Below are 14257 nucleotides of genomic sequence, written 5' to 3'. Positions count from 1 at the left end.
CTGCTGTGATTTGGAACTGCTTACTTCTGCCACTTCTTTCCATCTCCTTCACCTAGCAGACAGGGCCCCGTACGATCACGATTCCCCATTCAAAACAGGAATACCTGCCTTCCAGGCTATGAACTCATGTCACAGTTCTCAGGCTGTTGTGGTACACCAGGGGCTGAAATGACATTGGCCTCAAGACATCCTTCTGAACAGCTGATACTTCACAACATCCTGACTTGCCCCACACAGCAAGACCAGGAACACTGAACAACTCAGTATAAACAACAGAAACATTTGCACTGTTCTGAAAACTCAAAGTTTCTTTCTGATAACCAGTAATAATCCCCAAGCACTGAAGGGCATGGCTGTGACTGCCAGAAGGACTACCTGCTTATCTGAGCAATAACTGGAATAACCTGCCAATTCCTTACATCACTGAATGTCTCCTTCCTTTCTTTGGACCTGTCAATCCAGTTCTTTACCTTGGAAAAGCTGCTGCCATCTCCTTGAAGTATGACTCCACGAGATCACATGAGAAAAATGTCTATCCTGGGGGAACAGGGAGCACTGGAAGAAAAGCACCTGTATCGTCTAGCAAGCGGCATGGCAGCAGGAGGTAAGCAGGAAGAAACCCAATTAACTCCATGTTTGTTTATGGAACTGCTAATCTCTGAGACACCTTTAAAAAGGTATCTCAAGTTTGTCTTAGGAATAACTGGAGAAATATTTCTCCATTAAGGTAGTTAAAAGTTAACATGGGAAATTCTTGGCATCCAGAATTTGATCAAGAAATGCTAAGCAGCTGCAAGAGGGGTCAAGGCCACAGAGGAACTCAGCAACAGAAGTGTTACCTGGGCATTGTGAGGCTCTGCCATACAGCTGCAGGCTCTTTCCAGAGCTTCTGCCTCACCACTGGGCAGGTCCCAGCTAATACAACTACTTTAAAGGAAAATAGTATTAAGAATGAAACTCTCAAGCAGAGAACTTAACATTTCTGGCTAACCTCCTCTGTTTAATAGTGATATGTGAATTATTGCTCATTGTAAGTTGTCCTTCTATACACTTAACAGTGCACATTCTGTTTATTTTTGTGACTGGTTGTATAAAACTGCATTATTTTAACAAAGTGGTTAAGGTGGCAGTGAAGTTGTCTTTTTCTTAGATGATGTTGCTAAGAAAAGTGCGATTTGCTAATTCATACAAGAGCTAGTTTTCTGCTAAAGTTCTGCTACGGAAAGAATCACTTTCTGTGTGTGCTTTGTGTCAGAACTGCGGCAGCGACAAGAGATGCTCATGAGGAACCAGCTGATGGCAGTGAACCCTCAGCTGATGGGCACAGCCCAGCAGAGAATGCAGGCAATCCCCTCCCAGTTCGAGCCTCGGCTGGTAGACAGGTATTCTGCAATACTTCTCTATAGCAATCCTGCAGATACAGAACAAACAGTCCTGTGCTGTCCTCGAGCACATAAAAATCTTAGGTTATTATTAACTGAAGAACGTCCCTTTCTGTGTCTGAATGCACGTTTGTCTTTCAGAGATTTGTTACCTTCAACTGAAATGACGGCCACAGCCGACCCGAGACAGATCCACATCGCGTCCCACCTCGGGCCCACAGTCCCACAGCACAGCAGCATGCCCAGCCTGCTGTCCAACCGCATCTACCCAGGCCCAGGTAGCGAAGCACTGCCTGCAGCACCCAGGAGCTTTCTGAAGCTTGATCAGTAGTGTCTACAACACAGCCCTGCTGTCCTTTTCCTTTAGAGATGTCGCGGAGTTAACCAGATCAATTTACACCCATGACAGGGGGCAGTAGGCCCCTGCCCTGCCCTCCCCACCCCACAAAACCATGACACAGACATTGGCAGGTGCACCTAACTACTCACCTGGTGCCAGGCTTCATGCTTCTCCTACATATTCCCACAGAGACAATGAACACAAACTATTTAATTTAACTCAAAGGCATTCTGACTTCCTGGCAAAGCACACGGTTTGAGTCTTGAAAAGCTCCTAAAGTGCTTCTGCGTGGCTTTGGGGTTTGTGTGTTTGCTTGAGGAAAAAGACTAAAGACTTCTTTTCCTCTTCCTTTAAGGATATGGCTTTCTCCAACCAGAATCCATGGAGGCTGTGGCCAGAAGACAGGAACTGGTCCAGAAGCAAAATATTGCCAGGTATTGCCTGTAAGCTTTGCTGTGAGATGCAGCTGGGATTGGGGCAGCAGATGGAAGTCAGGAACTCGCAGGCTTTGTTGGGGTTTATTGGGGGTGATGGAGATTCTTTTTCACATCACCCAGCAAATCAGAGGGCACTCCTATCTTCGAAGCTATTGAAATTTCTGCTTGCCCCTGTTCTCCTTTATCCTTAAAACGATACAAAGAAAAGAAACCAATCCTCAGCCTGCTTAAAGAAACAAACACACTGCAGGTTTCAGACCCAGCCCCTGAACTCTGGATCCAAACACCCCGAAGTCACAAAAAGTCAAAAGCAAATTCATGCTTTACAGCTGTGCTATCACATGCAATATCTTCAGCCTCCACAGCTGGGCTGCAGAGATGACTGAGCTGCACCTCCGCCCTGCCAAGGGTGGGTGGCAGCCTTCCTGCTGCAGCCAAACAATCTGACTGGCAGCTTACCACAGACAGCCGGCTTGTTTGAATAGCACCAGTGCAATCAGCTGCTGGTTAAGTAATCCCAAATGCCCTCCCTTACAGCCACCCCATCTCCATCAACTCCAGCCCCAGCCAGAGCCGTGCTGGGCTCCAGCAATTGCAGCATCCCTCATACAGTAAGATTAAGGTCAAAGAAGAGATACATCCTGATCATACATTTCAGAATTATGGCAGCTGTGTCTAGAGCTCTTCAGTCAGCCAGAATGATTACCAAACCCCCACAGCACAGCACTTGAATCGGCACCGCGTTTCAGATAGCTCCTGCCACACGATAAACCCTGGAGAAAAACAAGTGAGATGCACGCTCTGCTGTTTACCTCCACCTAAGAGCAGTATGTGAGTAATGCTAATTGGGCAAGATGTACAAGAAAATGGGGCACAGGCAAAACACTGTCACACATGAAAGCAGGAAGTTGGGGATACAGACTGTGGCACAGCTGAAAAGAGGGCAGAGGGAAAAAAGAAGTGGATTTTAAGGAGTGATGCAACAGTCACCTGCTGTCCAAGAGGTTTTCTTGACAATCCTAAGGAGAAGTCCCCCAGAAGTCAGCCTCTCTGTCCTGGTACTCCTATTGCAGTGTTTAGAAGGCTATCTTAGCTCCCTTTATGGGCTTTGTTGACTTCATAAACCCTTTTTCAAATAAGAATATAGACATTCCACTGCAGATTTGTCAAAGCAAGAAAGGCAGCTGCAGCCCCTCTGCTTTGTGCTGTTAGATGAGCTCACTTCTCCCATCTCTCAACTCCACTGGAATATTTACAATATCACTGCCATTTTCCAGTTTTCAGTATAATTTCCTGATTGGAAATATTAATCATTTATTTTCTGTAGCCTTTGGCCCTTGTGACCCCAGAGACACTTCCAAATCTGAAGAGAATGGAACCCCGTTATAATGCCTGGATTGCCAATACACAAATAACACTTCTCTTTTTCTTGTCTGAAATAGTATACAGAGGTATCACATGACAAGTGTATCTTATCTTCCTTTTAGTTTACTGTATGTACTTGGCAACATATTAAATATAGGCAAGCTCACTATTCCACCTGCAGTATTTATGACATCAAATAGCAATACAGGGCAGAGGGATGAAAAGCAGTACTCTTTTAATCTCTTCAACTATATCTTGGCTTTAACCTGACATGAAAAAAAGAGGTGATTGAGGAACCGAGCTGCCCTGACTGCTTGTGCTCTGTGTGTCTCTTAGAATGGAGATGGAGATGAGTGCCATTTTTCAGCAAAAAGAAATGGAGAAAGCTCATCGGAAAGGACTGCTGAGCCTGGAAGCACCTTTCCTTTACCACGGGATGCCGGCCAGTCCCATCGCTTTCCGTGGCAGGCACAGGCTGCCCGAAGGACACCTTCCCAGTGACCTGTATGTTCATCGTACCACCCTCGACGACATCCACGGTAACACCATGCTGATGGCCACCAGCCCGTACCCCCCCGTCAGCACCCTGCAAAGGGAGAGGGGCCGCCGGCCGGGGAGGAGAGCTGCAAACCACAAAGCTGCAGACTGCGGGGCCAACGGCACCAAGAGCCAAGCTGAAGACAAAAGTACAGACCTCGCTTCCACGGCGGTAGATGATGAGAAAGAAGACAAGAAAGAGGCGGAGGTGGAGACGCCAAACAAACACGAACAAAGCAAAAATCAGGTGGAGCCGTCAGCAGTTGTCAAAAACTGCAAAGAGTTGGAGCAAGACTTGAGAAAAAACTGTGCTAATCGTGAAATTTCTGCTGAACCCAACAGCTGCAACAACACAAGTGAGAAGGAGTCTAATAGCTCCTGTGCTGCTTTTGATGACAAGTACATGTACCCGTCTGCCGTCCCGTTCTCAGCACTACCATATGGATTTCCAGTTCCCAGCAACCCGCTGCTACCTCCAGGTTTGTCAGGTCTCCAGATTACAGTTAAAATGGCATGTCAATAGTCATTATCTCTATTGAATTACTCTCTTATTTCTTCCACTCCTTTAAAGCAAATTTGGGTACAACAGTCATGGCAATTTGATACAGAACTCACACGCTGCAAAAAGACTTGGTAAATCCATGTCACCTATGGTAAAGACTGGCTTTCCCTATCTGCAGACCTGCAGCTTGCTGGCACAGTGGAGGTTTCAGGGCTTTTTTGCAGGGCAATGCAATGGCACAGTGAAGTTTGGCAGCACCTTAGGGTTCCCCAGAGTTCTCTTGGATGGGATGAGGAATCCCATTAAAGCTGTACTGCTTTAGGAAAACCTTGCCTTCTATAGGAAGTCTACATAAGACACAGTCACAAGGACTGTACAATAATCATAGTTTCTAAAGCTTTGAGGCTTTTAAATGTACAAATGGCACAAAACATCCCAGTACCTGACATGAGAACAGGCTGGGGTGTTTGTGCAGGATCATTTACCAAAGATACCATCTCACTGAAAAAACAAACGATGCATGTTAACTATTCAGTTCCTGTCTGCAACAGGAATTTAAACAAAATCTCTGGATGAAGGTAAAACAGTGGTATAGTACAACAAATCAACAGCATTGCATAATGCTGCAGTGTGCTTTGTACATTTAGTGACTGGTATGTACAGTGCATACAGCAAATAAAAGCAAACCCTCCAAGACCAGTTACAACTATCAAGTGACTTTGGCGTCAAGGATTACTGTATCAGTGACTACACCGTGCTGTTAATGTAGTGTACATAATCTTACATCAACATTCTTTTCCTATTGGTTTGCCAGCAGAATTCTACAAAAATAACATCTGTGTTTCCTCCTTAAAGCAGCACATGGCTTGATCCTGAACGGAGAAGACATTTCCACCATTGAAGACATCCGCAAGTGGACGGTTGATGATGTGTACAGCTTCATCATTAGCCTCCCAGGCTGCTCCGATTATGCCCAGGTGATGACAAACTTACCTAATGGTCACAGTCACATTTTAAGGTCTTTAGGATCATCTGGATTTAAGATCGACAAATAAATACGACAAATATAGAGGTTTACTAGTTGTCACCATGTTACAAAACAACAACCAACCAACAAAAAACAACAAATGCACCAAACCAACACCAAGTAATACCAAAAGATTACTAAGTCCCCACTTGCTAAAAACAAGTAGATAAGCTACAGGAAAATGTGCAGATGTCCATATACCTGAACAAAGGAAATCACACTGCAGTTACGAGAGAAACGTGAAGATAAAACACTGAAATTATTTCCTCTGTTTGTTGTCTACAGCTCAGGGTTAAGCATAAAGAATAACTGGTGAAGTCTGTTTGAGCACACCTCGATGTTATTTTCTTTCTATCAGATATTCAAAGACCATGCTATCGATGGAGAAACCCTCCCACTGCTAACAGAAGAACATCTCCTAGATACCATGGGATTAAAACTTGGGCCAGCGTTAAAAATCCGCTCTCAGGTAATATCAAATGTACCAAAACTAGCAAGTCGTGCAGATGTGAAAGGCTCAGAAGCTATCAAGATATTTGCTCATTTTCCCAACTAAACCACATTTGTTTCTCGTTCATAAGCTCATTGCCATAATAGCTGGGGAAAAGAAATTCCTCCAGCATGGTTTGCTTTTGCGTCTCTGCATGAAGCAGCAGGGGAACAGTGGAGGTGGGGGTGTCAGGACTGACAGTTTGAGAGATGCTCGGGGCAGATTCAGTACACAGCAGTGCTGGAGACTGGGCTGAGGCTGGTAATGCAAAGATATTTGATGGATTTACCCCCTTGTATTCCTCTTCGTCCTTCCCCACTGGTAAGAACCGTTCTGATACATACTTGCTTTAGCTCCAATCTGACCTTTAAAATCCACCAAGTAAAGGTTTCTATAGTCTTTCTGGGAATAGAATCTTAAATGATTTGTAGAGAGGCTGTCCCTCTATGTTTGAAATTTTCTGCTCTTACTTTCATCGTGGATTTTGTTTACTTTTGTTAACCACTGCTAATCCTTGGAGGCGGTGGGGGACTAGGCAGCTTCCTGGCCACGTCTCTGGCATTGCTACACAACAGCCAACCCTGACATTTAATGACAGCAAAACCACCTCATGAAACAACCACTGAGATTTTGTTTCTGTCTTTCAAGGTGTCTCGACGTCTGGGCAATGTGTTCTACATGATGAACCTTCCCTTGTCTGTGCCCCTGCCTCCTGCTCCAGGCAAACCCCCAGAGCAGCCCTCTGACATCACCTCTCCTCTTCGCTGCAACAGCAGCGGTGATGCATTGGACAGCCCCTGCTCACAGGGCCTGGAGACTTCAAAAACAGTGGAACAGATTGTTTCAGAAAGCAGGGATCATCCATGTGATGCAGACGGACCACAGGCTGACTTCCAGATGATCACTTTTCAGAAGAGTTGAGCTGGGCCCAAGACATAAAACGTTTCTAATAATACAGGAGCCTTCAGTTACCAGGTGTCTGAGAGGGTAGCTGCAGCCTGAAACCTCTGCAAGGGATTGGGAGTGAATGAAATCAGCTGCATTGTGGTATCTGAAAAGCACTTAAAAACATAGGACTACATATTAGTGCAATTACTTTCAAGTGCAATTCATTGAATAGGGTATCAGCACAATTAACACTGCTGAAATCTGTCAGAGGCTCAGAGCACACTCCGTACAGTTGTGCAGGCTGCTGAGGAACTACCAGGAAAAGCTAAAGCTTATTACCAGGGTTTGAATCTGCTTTGTGTGACTGCATAGGTGAGCAGAGCTCAGAACAAAGCAGAAGCAGACTGCTGGGAAGACCAGCTGCAGAGACAGCCACATCCTGGAGGCAGCAGCTCAAAGCACCCTTCCCCTCTGCTCACCTGGGCAAGCCATGGAAGTCTTTCCTCAGCAGCATACTCAGCATTCTTCATAAGATGAAATGTGCTTTCTGCTCTCTCCTGCTACTGATGGTTAAGTATCTCACAGCAAACATGAACCACAGAGTGGAGTTTTTAGCTAGAGAAAAATCCCCAGCATTCCATAATGAACCCGGTGTGAATTATCTTCATTCCCACACTAGGGGTTCTGTCACAGGCTGCTCTTTCACTGAGGTATTGGAACTGTCCTCCACCTTCCTCTTTGAAGAAAACTCGACTCTGAAGGGCACACAAATAGTTTTGAGAAAACTAAGTCTTGTAAACTGAGTGCTGATCGATTGGTGATCTGCTGTTTGTTGCCACTTCAGATTTCCTCTCCTTTGTTTAGTTTAGTTTAGTTTAGAGGCCACATGAAAACCTCTTAAAAACCAAGAGGTGCACTATTGTGTAGATGGTGAGTGTTTAAATGCTTGAGGAGGAATGTTCTTGTATTTTAGACTGTGGGCACCTGTTTTTCTGCTTCAGCCTGAGAAAAAATATTTTATTATTTTTGATACTGTAAATCAAACATTTGTGCAGTAGATGAGATGAGGTGAGAAGTTAGCAAGAGTAACTTACAGTGTTCTTCTTACTGTGCTGTCTGAACTTGGCAGCCTTGAGAGGAGAGGCAGATACCTCTCACATTCCTCTCCTGAAACAGCAAAGTCTTGCTCTAAGAATTCAGTACGATTCTCCTCTGAAAACTCTGCCACCATCACCAGTTACAGCAGTGCTGGGCTCTGTGCTCATATCTTCAGATACTGTAAGTAGGGTTTATGTTTTCAGGTTTCATTGATGAATTCCAGTTAGGCCCAAAGGAAGAGTGTGAATTGCTATAGAACAAAATACTCCAAAGATGCAGACATACCCTAAGGCAATCTCCTAAATGAGGTGCTGACCCTTATGCCTGTGATCTGGTGAAATTAATGAGAGTCTTTCCATTACCATAAGAGTCTGGTTTATGTCTTCTGCATCATCTATGAGCATCTGTCATACAAGGTACTGTTTACTGGATACTTAATAATATACAGAAAATTATAATCCGAAACTGGAAAGCCTAGATATAATTCCAAGACTGTCTAAAAAACAACTACAACAGCGGAAGTAATCTTGGAATGGCCATTAGTTTGCTGTTTGCTTTGTCTCAGTGAATTTCAGTGTTAACATCTGTTCTCTTCCATATTTTTTCTGTTTTTCTAAGATTTTAAAATTTAGTAAGGTGGAAAGAAGAGTTTTATAATAATTTGATAATAAAAAAATGTTTACTTTTGCAGATTCTGGATAAAGCACAATTATCACTGTAAAGAAGTCATAGTCTGGCTGTAATGTTTTCACGTGGTATTTTAACATGTAATGCCTCAGATTACTGACACCAGAAGTTTCCTTTCACAGTAGGTTCAACTCCTGTGATTTTCCTCTTTCTGCAGCAGATTGTTCGTGAACCATCAATGAAAATGAAAATACTAGAAGATATTTTTATATAGTCAACACGTTGTTAAGGAAAAAAAAAAAAAGCACAGAAGCATCAATACTGTTGGGTGTCTGAAACAAGTTCTAACTCTTCTCTCTTATAAAACTGACTAACACACGAACAATGTCACTTATCTAATTAAACACAATTCACGTGTTGGTTTTCAAATGGTGTCCTACCTCTCAAGCCCTCGGTGCTGCAGGACCAATCCCAGCTGGGGGCCCACGGGGCCACACGATGTCGCTGCCCAGCTATGAGCACTTGGCAGAGGCAGCCCCCAAGGGTGTCAAGAACGGGGACGTGAGCAAACACGGCTTGTTTTCCTGAAGTAACAGCAGAAGAGCTTGAGTTGAAATCCTATGTGCTAGGGAAGAAAGACTGAAATCTGGTTCTGAAGAATGTGAGCGCTGTTTTTGTAAATGGCTCAGACATGAACAGTTAGAAAAGCAGAGAAAGCTGGATCAAAGCATGACAAGCCTGACAGTGCTGCAATTAAACAAGTATAGGATCCTTTGCACATCCCGGGCTCTCCTTCCCAGAAATCCAAACGGGGGACACGTCAGAGCAGCCACAGTGCAGCAAGGCCCAGGCTGCACTCAACGGCAGAGTGAAACTGGAAGGAAATAGATTTACCTAAATGGACACAATCTGTTCTATTTCTAATGTAATGTTACTAATAGTTAAACTTTCCCCTCTGAGAAACACTTCTGAAAGAATGAAAAAAAAAAAAAAATCAAAACATTAAAGATACAGAATCAGTACACACAGCCTTGCTTTCAAATTTTGATGTGTTTTTGTGAACTATGCTTACAAGGAAACACTCAAGGCTTTGCTGATTCTCAGCAGCCATGTGAGCTTTATGGCTTCTAATGCTTATTCCAGCTGCAAAAGGGCGCAGTTAGCTACTGCAAATATGTAACAGAGCTGGAACAACTGTGGAAGTCAGTAACTTTCTAGTGACTACACCACCACTGCACTTGTTTTTTTCTGCAATGCTATTTAAATCACAGAGGAATGCATATGATGCCTTATAATAGCATATGATGCCTTATAATACACATGCCATCAACAGAATTTTTGGACTCAACATCTATTGTGCATTAGGCAGTAGCAGTAAGCTGAATCAGAAAATAAATTTCTAATTGAAGTGGATAGATGTGAACATATGTGGATAGAAATCTTTACTTTTAAGAGTGCCATCCTTTGTTGCATGAGGAACAGGAAAGTACATAATTGAGCTTTCTAAACACAACCCAGATGCACAAGCCAACTAAGAAAGGCTTTGGACTGCCATGGATATGCAGTGCATTTTACAGGCCGTGTGAATAAAATTCAAAGCCCTGTGCAGCTTTCAGATCACACAGCTGCAACAGAAAACTGTTGTGATAACCTTCCCTAAGGCCTCCTTTGTACGTAAGCTATTCATTCTACTCCTAATACAATATACAAAACTCAGCACTTTTTTTGCTGAATCAGTTTCTTCCGTGCTTTAAAATTTGCTGTACTGTTTGCCATAGCAAATGGCATCAGCTCTAACTTCCATCAAAGCAGGTACTCACTTCAACCCCTTCCAAAACCTCTGGTCTGAGGAACAAGCACAATTCTCTATGAATCAGCCTATCTGACCTGATATTTTGATCTAAGCCGTTCATTATTCACAGGGAAATAACAGCTCGGTGAGGCTGGATGTTCACCACAATTCTCCTTCCTGTGATGCCCAGTTTTGACTAAGCCCTTCATGTTGTAATATATGGCCATATTGCTACAGTAATTTAAATATAACACAAACATCTGTTATGGCAAAGGAAAAACTCACCTCTCCTTTCTCATCTGAGGCCACAAGGATTACTTTGTTACTTGGCCTTTATGCATTCCTTTCCTTTGTCCCACTGCCAAGTTTACCTAAGCCTGTACTCACCCAAGCAGCTATTAGTTCTGCTACTCTCTGCATGGTGTTCTTAAGCCAACAATCTCACTGCTGATAAGAGAACAAAGTCTTATCTAGATTATACAAAAGAAGAACCTATACATAGGTTCTCCGCAGCCCAATGTTATACAGAGAACAATATTTTTTCCCTGTAACACAATGAAGACATGAATAGATGTTTTTCTTATACAAGATTTAAAAACCCATATGTGATGTCTGCATACATGAACTACTGAAATAAAAACCAACCACCCACAACAGCAAACAGAAGAACCCCTCGTAACCAACGGGAAAAAGGAAAGCATCAGGCCGACCTGAGTTTCATCTTCTGATTAACCTTCAGTTACAGGGTTAAAACAGCTCTGCTAGAGATGAGTGCTGCTCAGCCTGTGATTCATGGGCTTCCAGCAGGCTCTTATTGAAAGACAGCCTGCAAAGCAACCACCCGCTTCTGGCTGAGTCTGTTAATTTGAGAGACGTAAACATCAGAATCACATTTTTATAGAACAAGGATTTTAAACTCAAATACTGGTAGTCATAATAGGAAACTTGTGGTTTTATAAAATAACATTTAGCTTTTCCTAATGCTATGTCCTTTGCTATTACCATTCTTCTCCTCCTCTTCTGCCACTGCCAAAAAATACAGATGTAGAAGCAAGTCTTTTTTTCCCCAAAAGCCTCAGCTGGTTCTCCAGCAGAACTGACCTCAGAGGGTTCACCAGCCAGAGATAAAAGTATATAAGCTGGCATTTGAAATTGATGAAACTGATTACATAAGGACTAGAATAAGAGGAAATTCATGTTTGCTTCAACTATGTTTTTCTGTAAGCTATGTGCGTCAAATAATTCTGAGTTATACAAAAATGAAGAGTAACTGGCAAGAGTGGAAGTATTTAAGAAGAATCTTAGTGAAAGAAAATTCTGACGATATTTCTAACGAATATTTGTTGCTCTGCTAAATTAAAAGCTAAATGGCTAACTCAACAGTTATAAGCTTCTGTGATGGAGGTGACTCAGGATACGTCTACACTGTTCTGTGCCTCTGAGTAATGGCTCGTGTTTGTGGGTGGATGCTAGCTAAACCTGCCTTGGAAGTACGCGTTGCTGTACATTACAAGGCACATATCCTTCACATTTTGAATCCATAACCAACGCTGAAGCTGGCTGGATAAGACAAGAGGTCACTCCAGAATGACCTTCAGCACGTTATCACATGCAGATGTCTACGAAAAGGCTCCAAACATACTGTGAGGGAATTTCTGCATCTTTCTTGACTCCCTCTACAGAAGCTCCTCCCCTTCTTCCTCTTGCTCTTCCCCCTGTCTGCCTTCCTGTCTGTCAACATAACAGCTGAAGTAACTCTGATTTGTGTTTTCCTGTCTCTTCCCTCAAAGCCAGAAGGATTAACAATGGGCCCAACTTCATAAAAGCAAATGGTTTGTTCAGGAGAACAGATATTTTGTCAGACTTTGTGTTACCTCAATTTCTGTATTGCAGAAGGCAGTGTGACTCAAATGACAATTTGTGACATGCTTGCCAGTAATTCAGTTGACAACATGTAGATTTGCATTTCTGGTGCATATTAACTATGTCATAGAGGCAAGGCTGTATCATCTTACAGATCCAGGATGACCAACACTGGTCCAAGACAATGGGACTACCAATAGTGCACATGCCAATAAACTGCCAAGAACAAGTGAATATAAGGGCATAAGAAAATATACACCAGAGAGAGTAGAACACACCTGACTCAGTGTCCTGCCTAAGAAGCCAATAAAGGATACCAAAAGCAGCATATAAGAACAAAAAAAAAGACCCCAAAAACTCCTTTTGCCTCCAGGGCTCTTACACAGACAGCTAGAGATGATTTTTACAGTTAATAGCTCATGATGCATTTTTGTTTTGTGAATATATCCTTTTTCTCTCTTTCTTTTTACAAACATTTCCTGCATCCCTACTACCACATTAGATCACACAGTAAAGAAGAGAGAAAAGAAGGTAATGAAATGCTGTGGGTTTTGCTTCAGTTGAAGAAGGAAACCACTCCACTTGCATGCAATATCCTTCACAACAGCAACTCAAGTGGTCATGATTCTGAAACCCTACTCCAACAGAAATGGCAGTTGTCACTTAAGAGACTGTGAACATCTTGCATGGTTCTGAAATGCTCCTTTTCCAGCCTGCCCCACAGTTAACAGGTACACTAACCTTAAATGCAGCTGAACCTTCCCTTCCATTGCCTGGTTTTCTTGACTCTTTGCCACTTGCTTCTCCTTCGTTCTCTGGCTGTACTTGTGACTACAAACGAGCTCGTTCCACACAAGATTCAGTCTTGACAGGCTCTGTGTTCAAAATGACAGTGACTGCTCCACTCAGCGCCTCACACTGGAGGATACATCGCCTGTATCACCCTCCCTTCTCGGTGCTTTCCAAAGATCTGCTTGAGGTGGTCACTTTGCTCACTGTGCCGCACCAACGTGCAGCTCAATGCCCAACTGTGCTCAGAACTGCTCCTGCAAGTTACTGTTTCTCAAGCTTCAGACGACTGAAAAGCTCTGTGAAGAAAATAAAATGAAGATTAAGCAGAAGCCCAAAGTGCTTTTTTGGAAGCTGGCATCTTTCTGTACTGGTGTCCTATCACTCGTGTGCTTTGGCTGCCAAGCCATGGTTCAGCACCAATGGCAGGCTGTTATGGTTAGTGAGCCACCAGCTACGGATGGCTGGAAGTCTCCCTGCAAGTAAGCCTCAGCCTGAGATGTTTGGGCATCACTGTAAGCAAAGCACATCAAACAGCTGTTAAGATGATTGCCTTTTATAAACGTATCTTTGACTAAATGTATTCTGCCTACAGGTTACAGGAGGTTGTTTTATTGTCATCATAAAAGCCTTCAATTCTGTGTATTTGTCATTTTCTCTCTCCAGCTGTACTTTTTATAGTTCTCTCTGCAGTCAGACAGCTTAATTTGTAACTTGTGTAACCGTTCTGCCCAGCAACAGCACCGGGAAAGCGCTCGGGAGATGGAGTACCAAAAACAGCACCAGCACGGTGATTCAGGGCAAATTCTGGAAGCGATGTCGGGTTTTTAATTACCTCGTTTTCATCTCAGAGGTTCCACCACTACAAGGCCCGTACTTTTCCATCCCAAAGTGCCACGGCACGGATCGGGAACACGGGGCCAGGACAAATCGCCACACGCTTCACTAACTGCAGTGACCTCACGACGAAAGCACGCGGGGCTGCCTCGATACAAAGCCTTTTTTCTCTCCTACGGGCCGCTTTGTGCACGGAACCGCACCCCGTGCCAAGCAGCTCCAAGGGCGGCAACGAGGCGGGTGCGGCACGTGGCTGCACGTCGCTCCGCGGTGCGAAGGAACG

The 14257-nt window shown here is 43.6% G+C and overlaps 2 protein-coding genes across 3 annotated transcripts in view; one reads left to right on the top strand and one right to left on the bottom strand.

The window, feature by feature from the left end:
- Positions 1-14222, bottom strand: part of LRRC31 (leucine rich repeat containing 31) — a 37590-nt gene extending 23368 nt beyond the window's left edge. For both annotated transcript variants that reach the window (XM_085232901.1, XM_085232900.1), the window contains exons 1-2: positions 13973-14222; positions 13090-13436 (exon numbers count right to left, since the gene is read on the bottom strand). The gene's annotated coding sequence lies outside the window, so the exon portion shown is untranslated. The remainder of the gene's footprint in view (positions 1-13089; positions 13437-13972) is intronic.
- On the top strand, positions 438-8817 carry SAMD7 (sterile alpha motif domain containing 7). The gene is made up of 8 exons (XM_085232917.1): positions 438-604; positions 1256-1382; positions 1524-1660; positions 2078-2156; positions 3861-4540; positions 5419-5540; positions 5949-6059; positions 6729-8817. Exons 1-8 carry the CDS (start codon positions 502-504, stop codon positions 6999-7001), a joined length of 1632 nt encoding a protein of 543 aa, XP_085089043.1. The 5' UTR covers positions 438-501; the 3' UTR covers positions 7002-8817.
- Positions 14223-14257: the final 35 nt, after the last annotated feature.

Source organism: Meleagris gallopavo, chromosome 11, assembly GCF_905368555.1.
Source record: "Meleagris gallopavo chromosome 11, MGAL_WU_HG_1.1, whole genome shotgun sequence".
NCBI classification, from domain to species: domain Eukaryota; kingdom Metazoa; phylum Chordata; class Aves; order Galliformes; family Phasianidae; genus Meleagris; species Meleagris gallopavo.
Note: the sequence above shows the minus strand (reverse complement) of the source record. Positions and strands in the feature narration are given on the sequence as shown.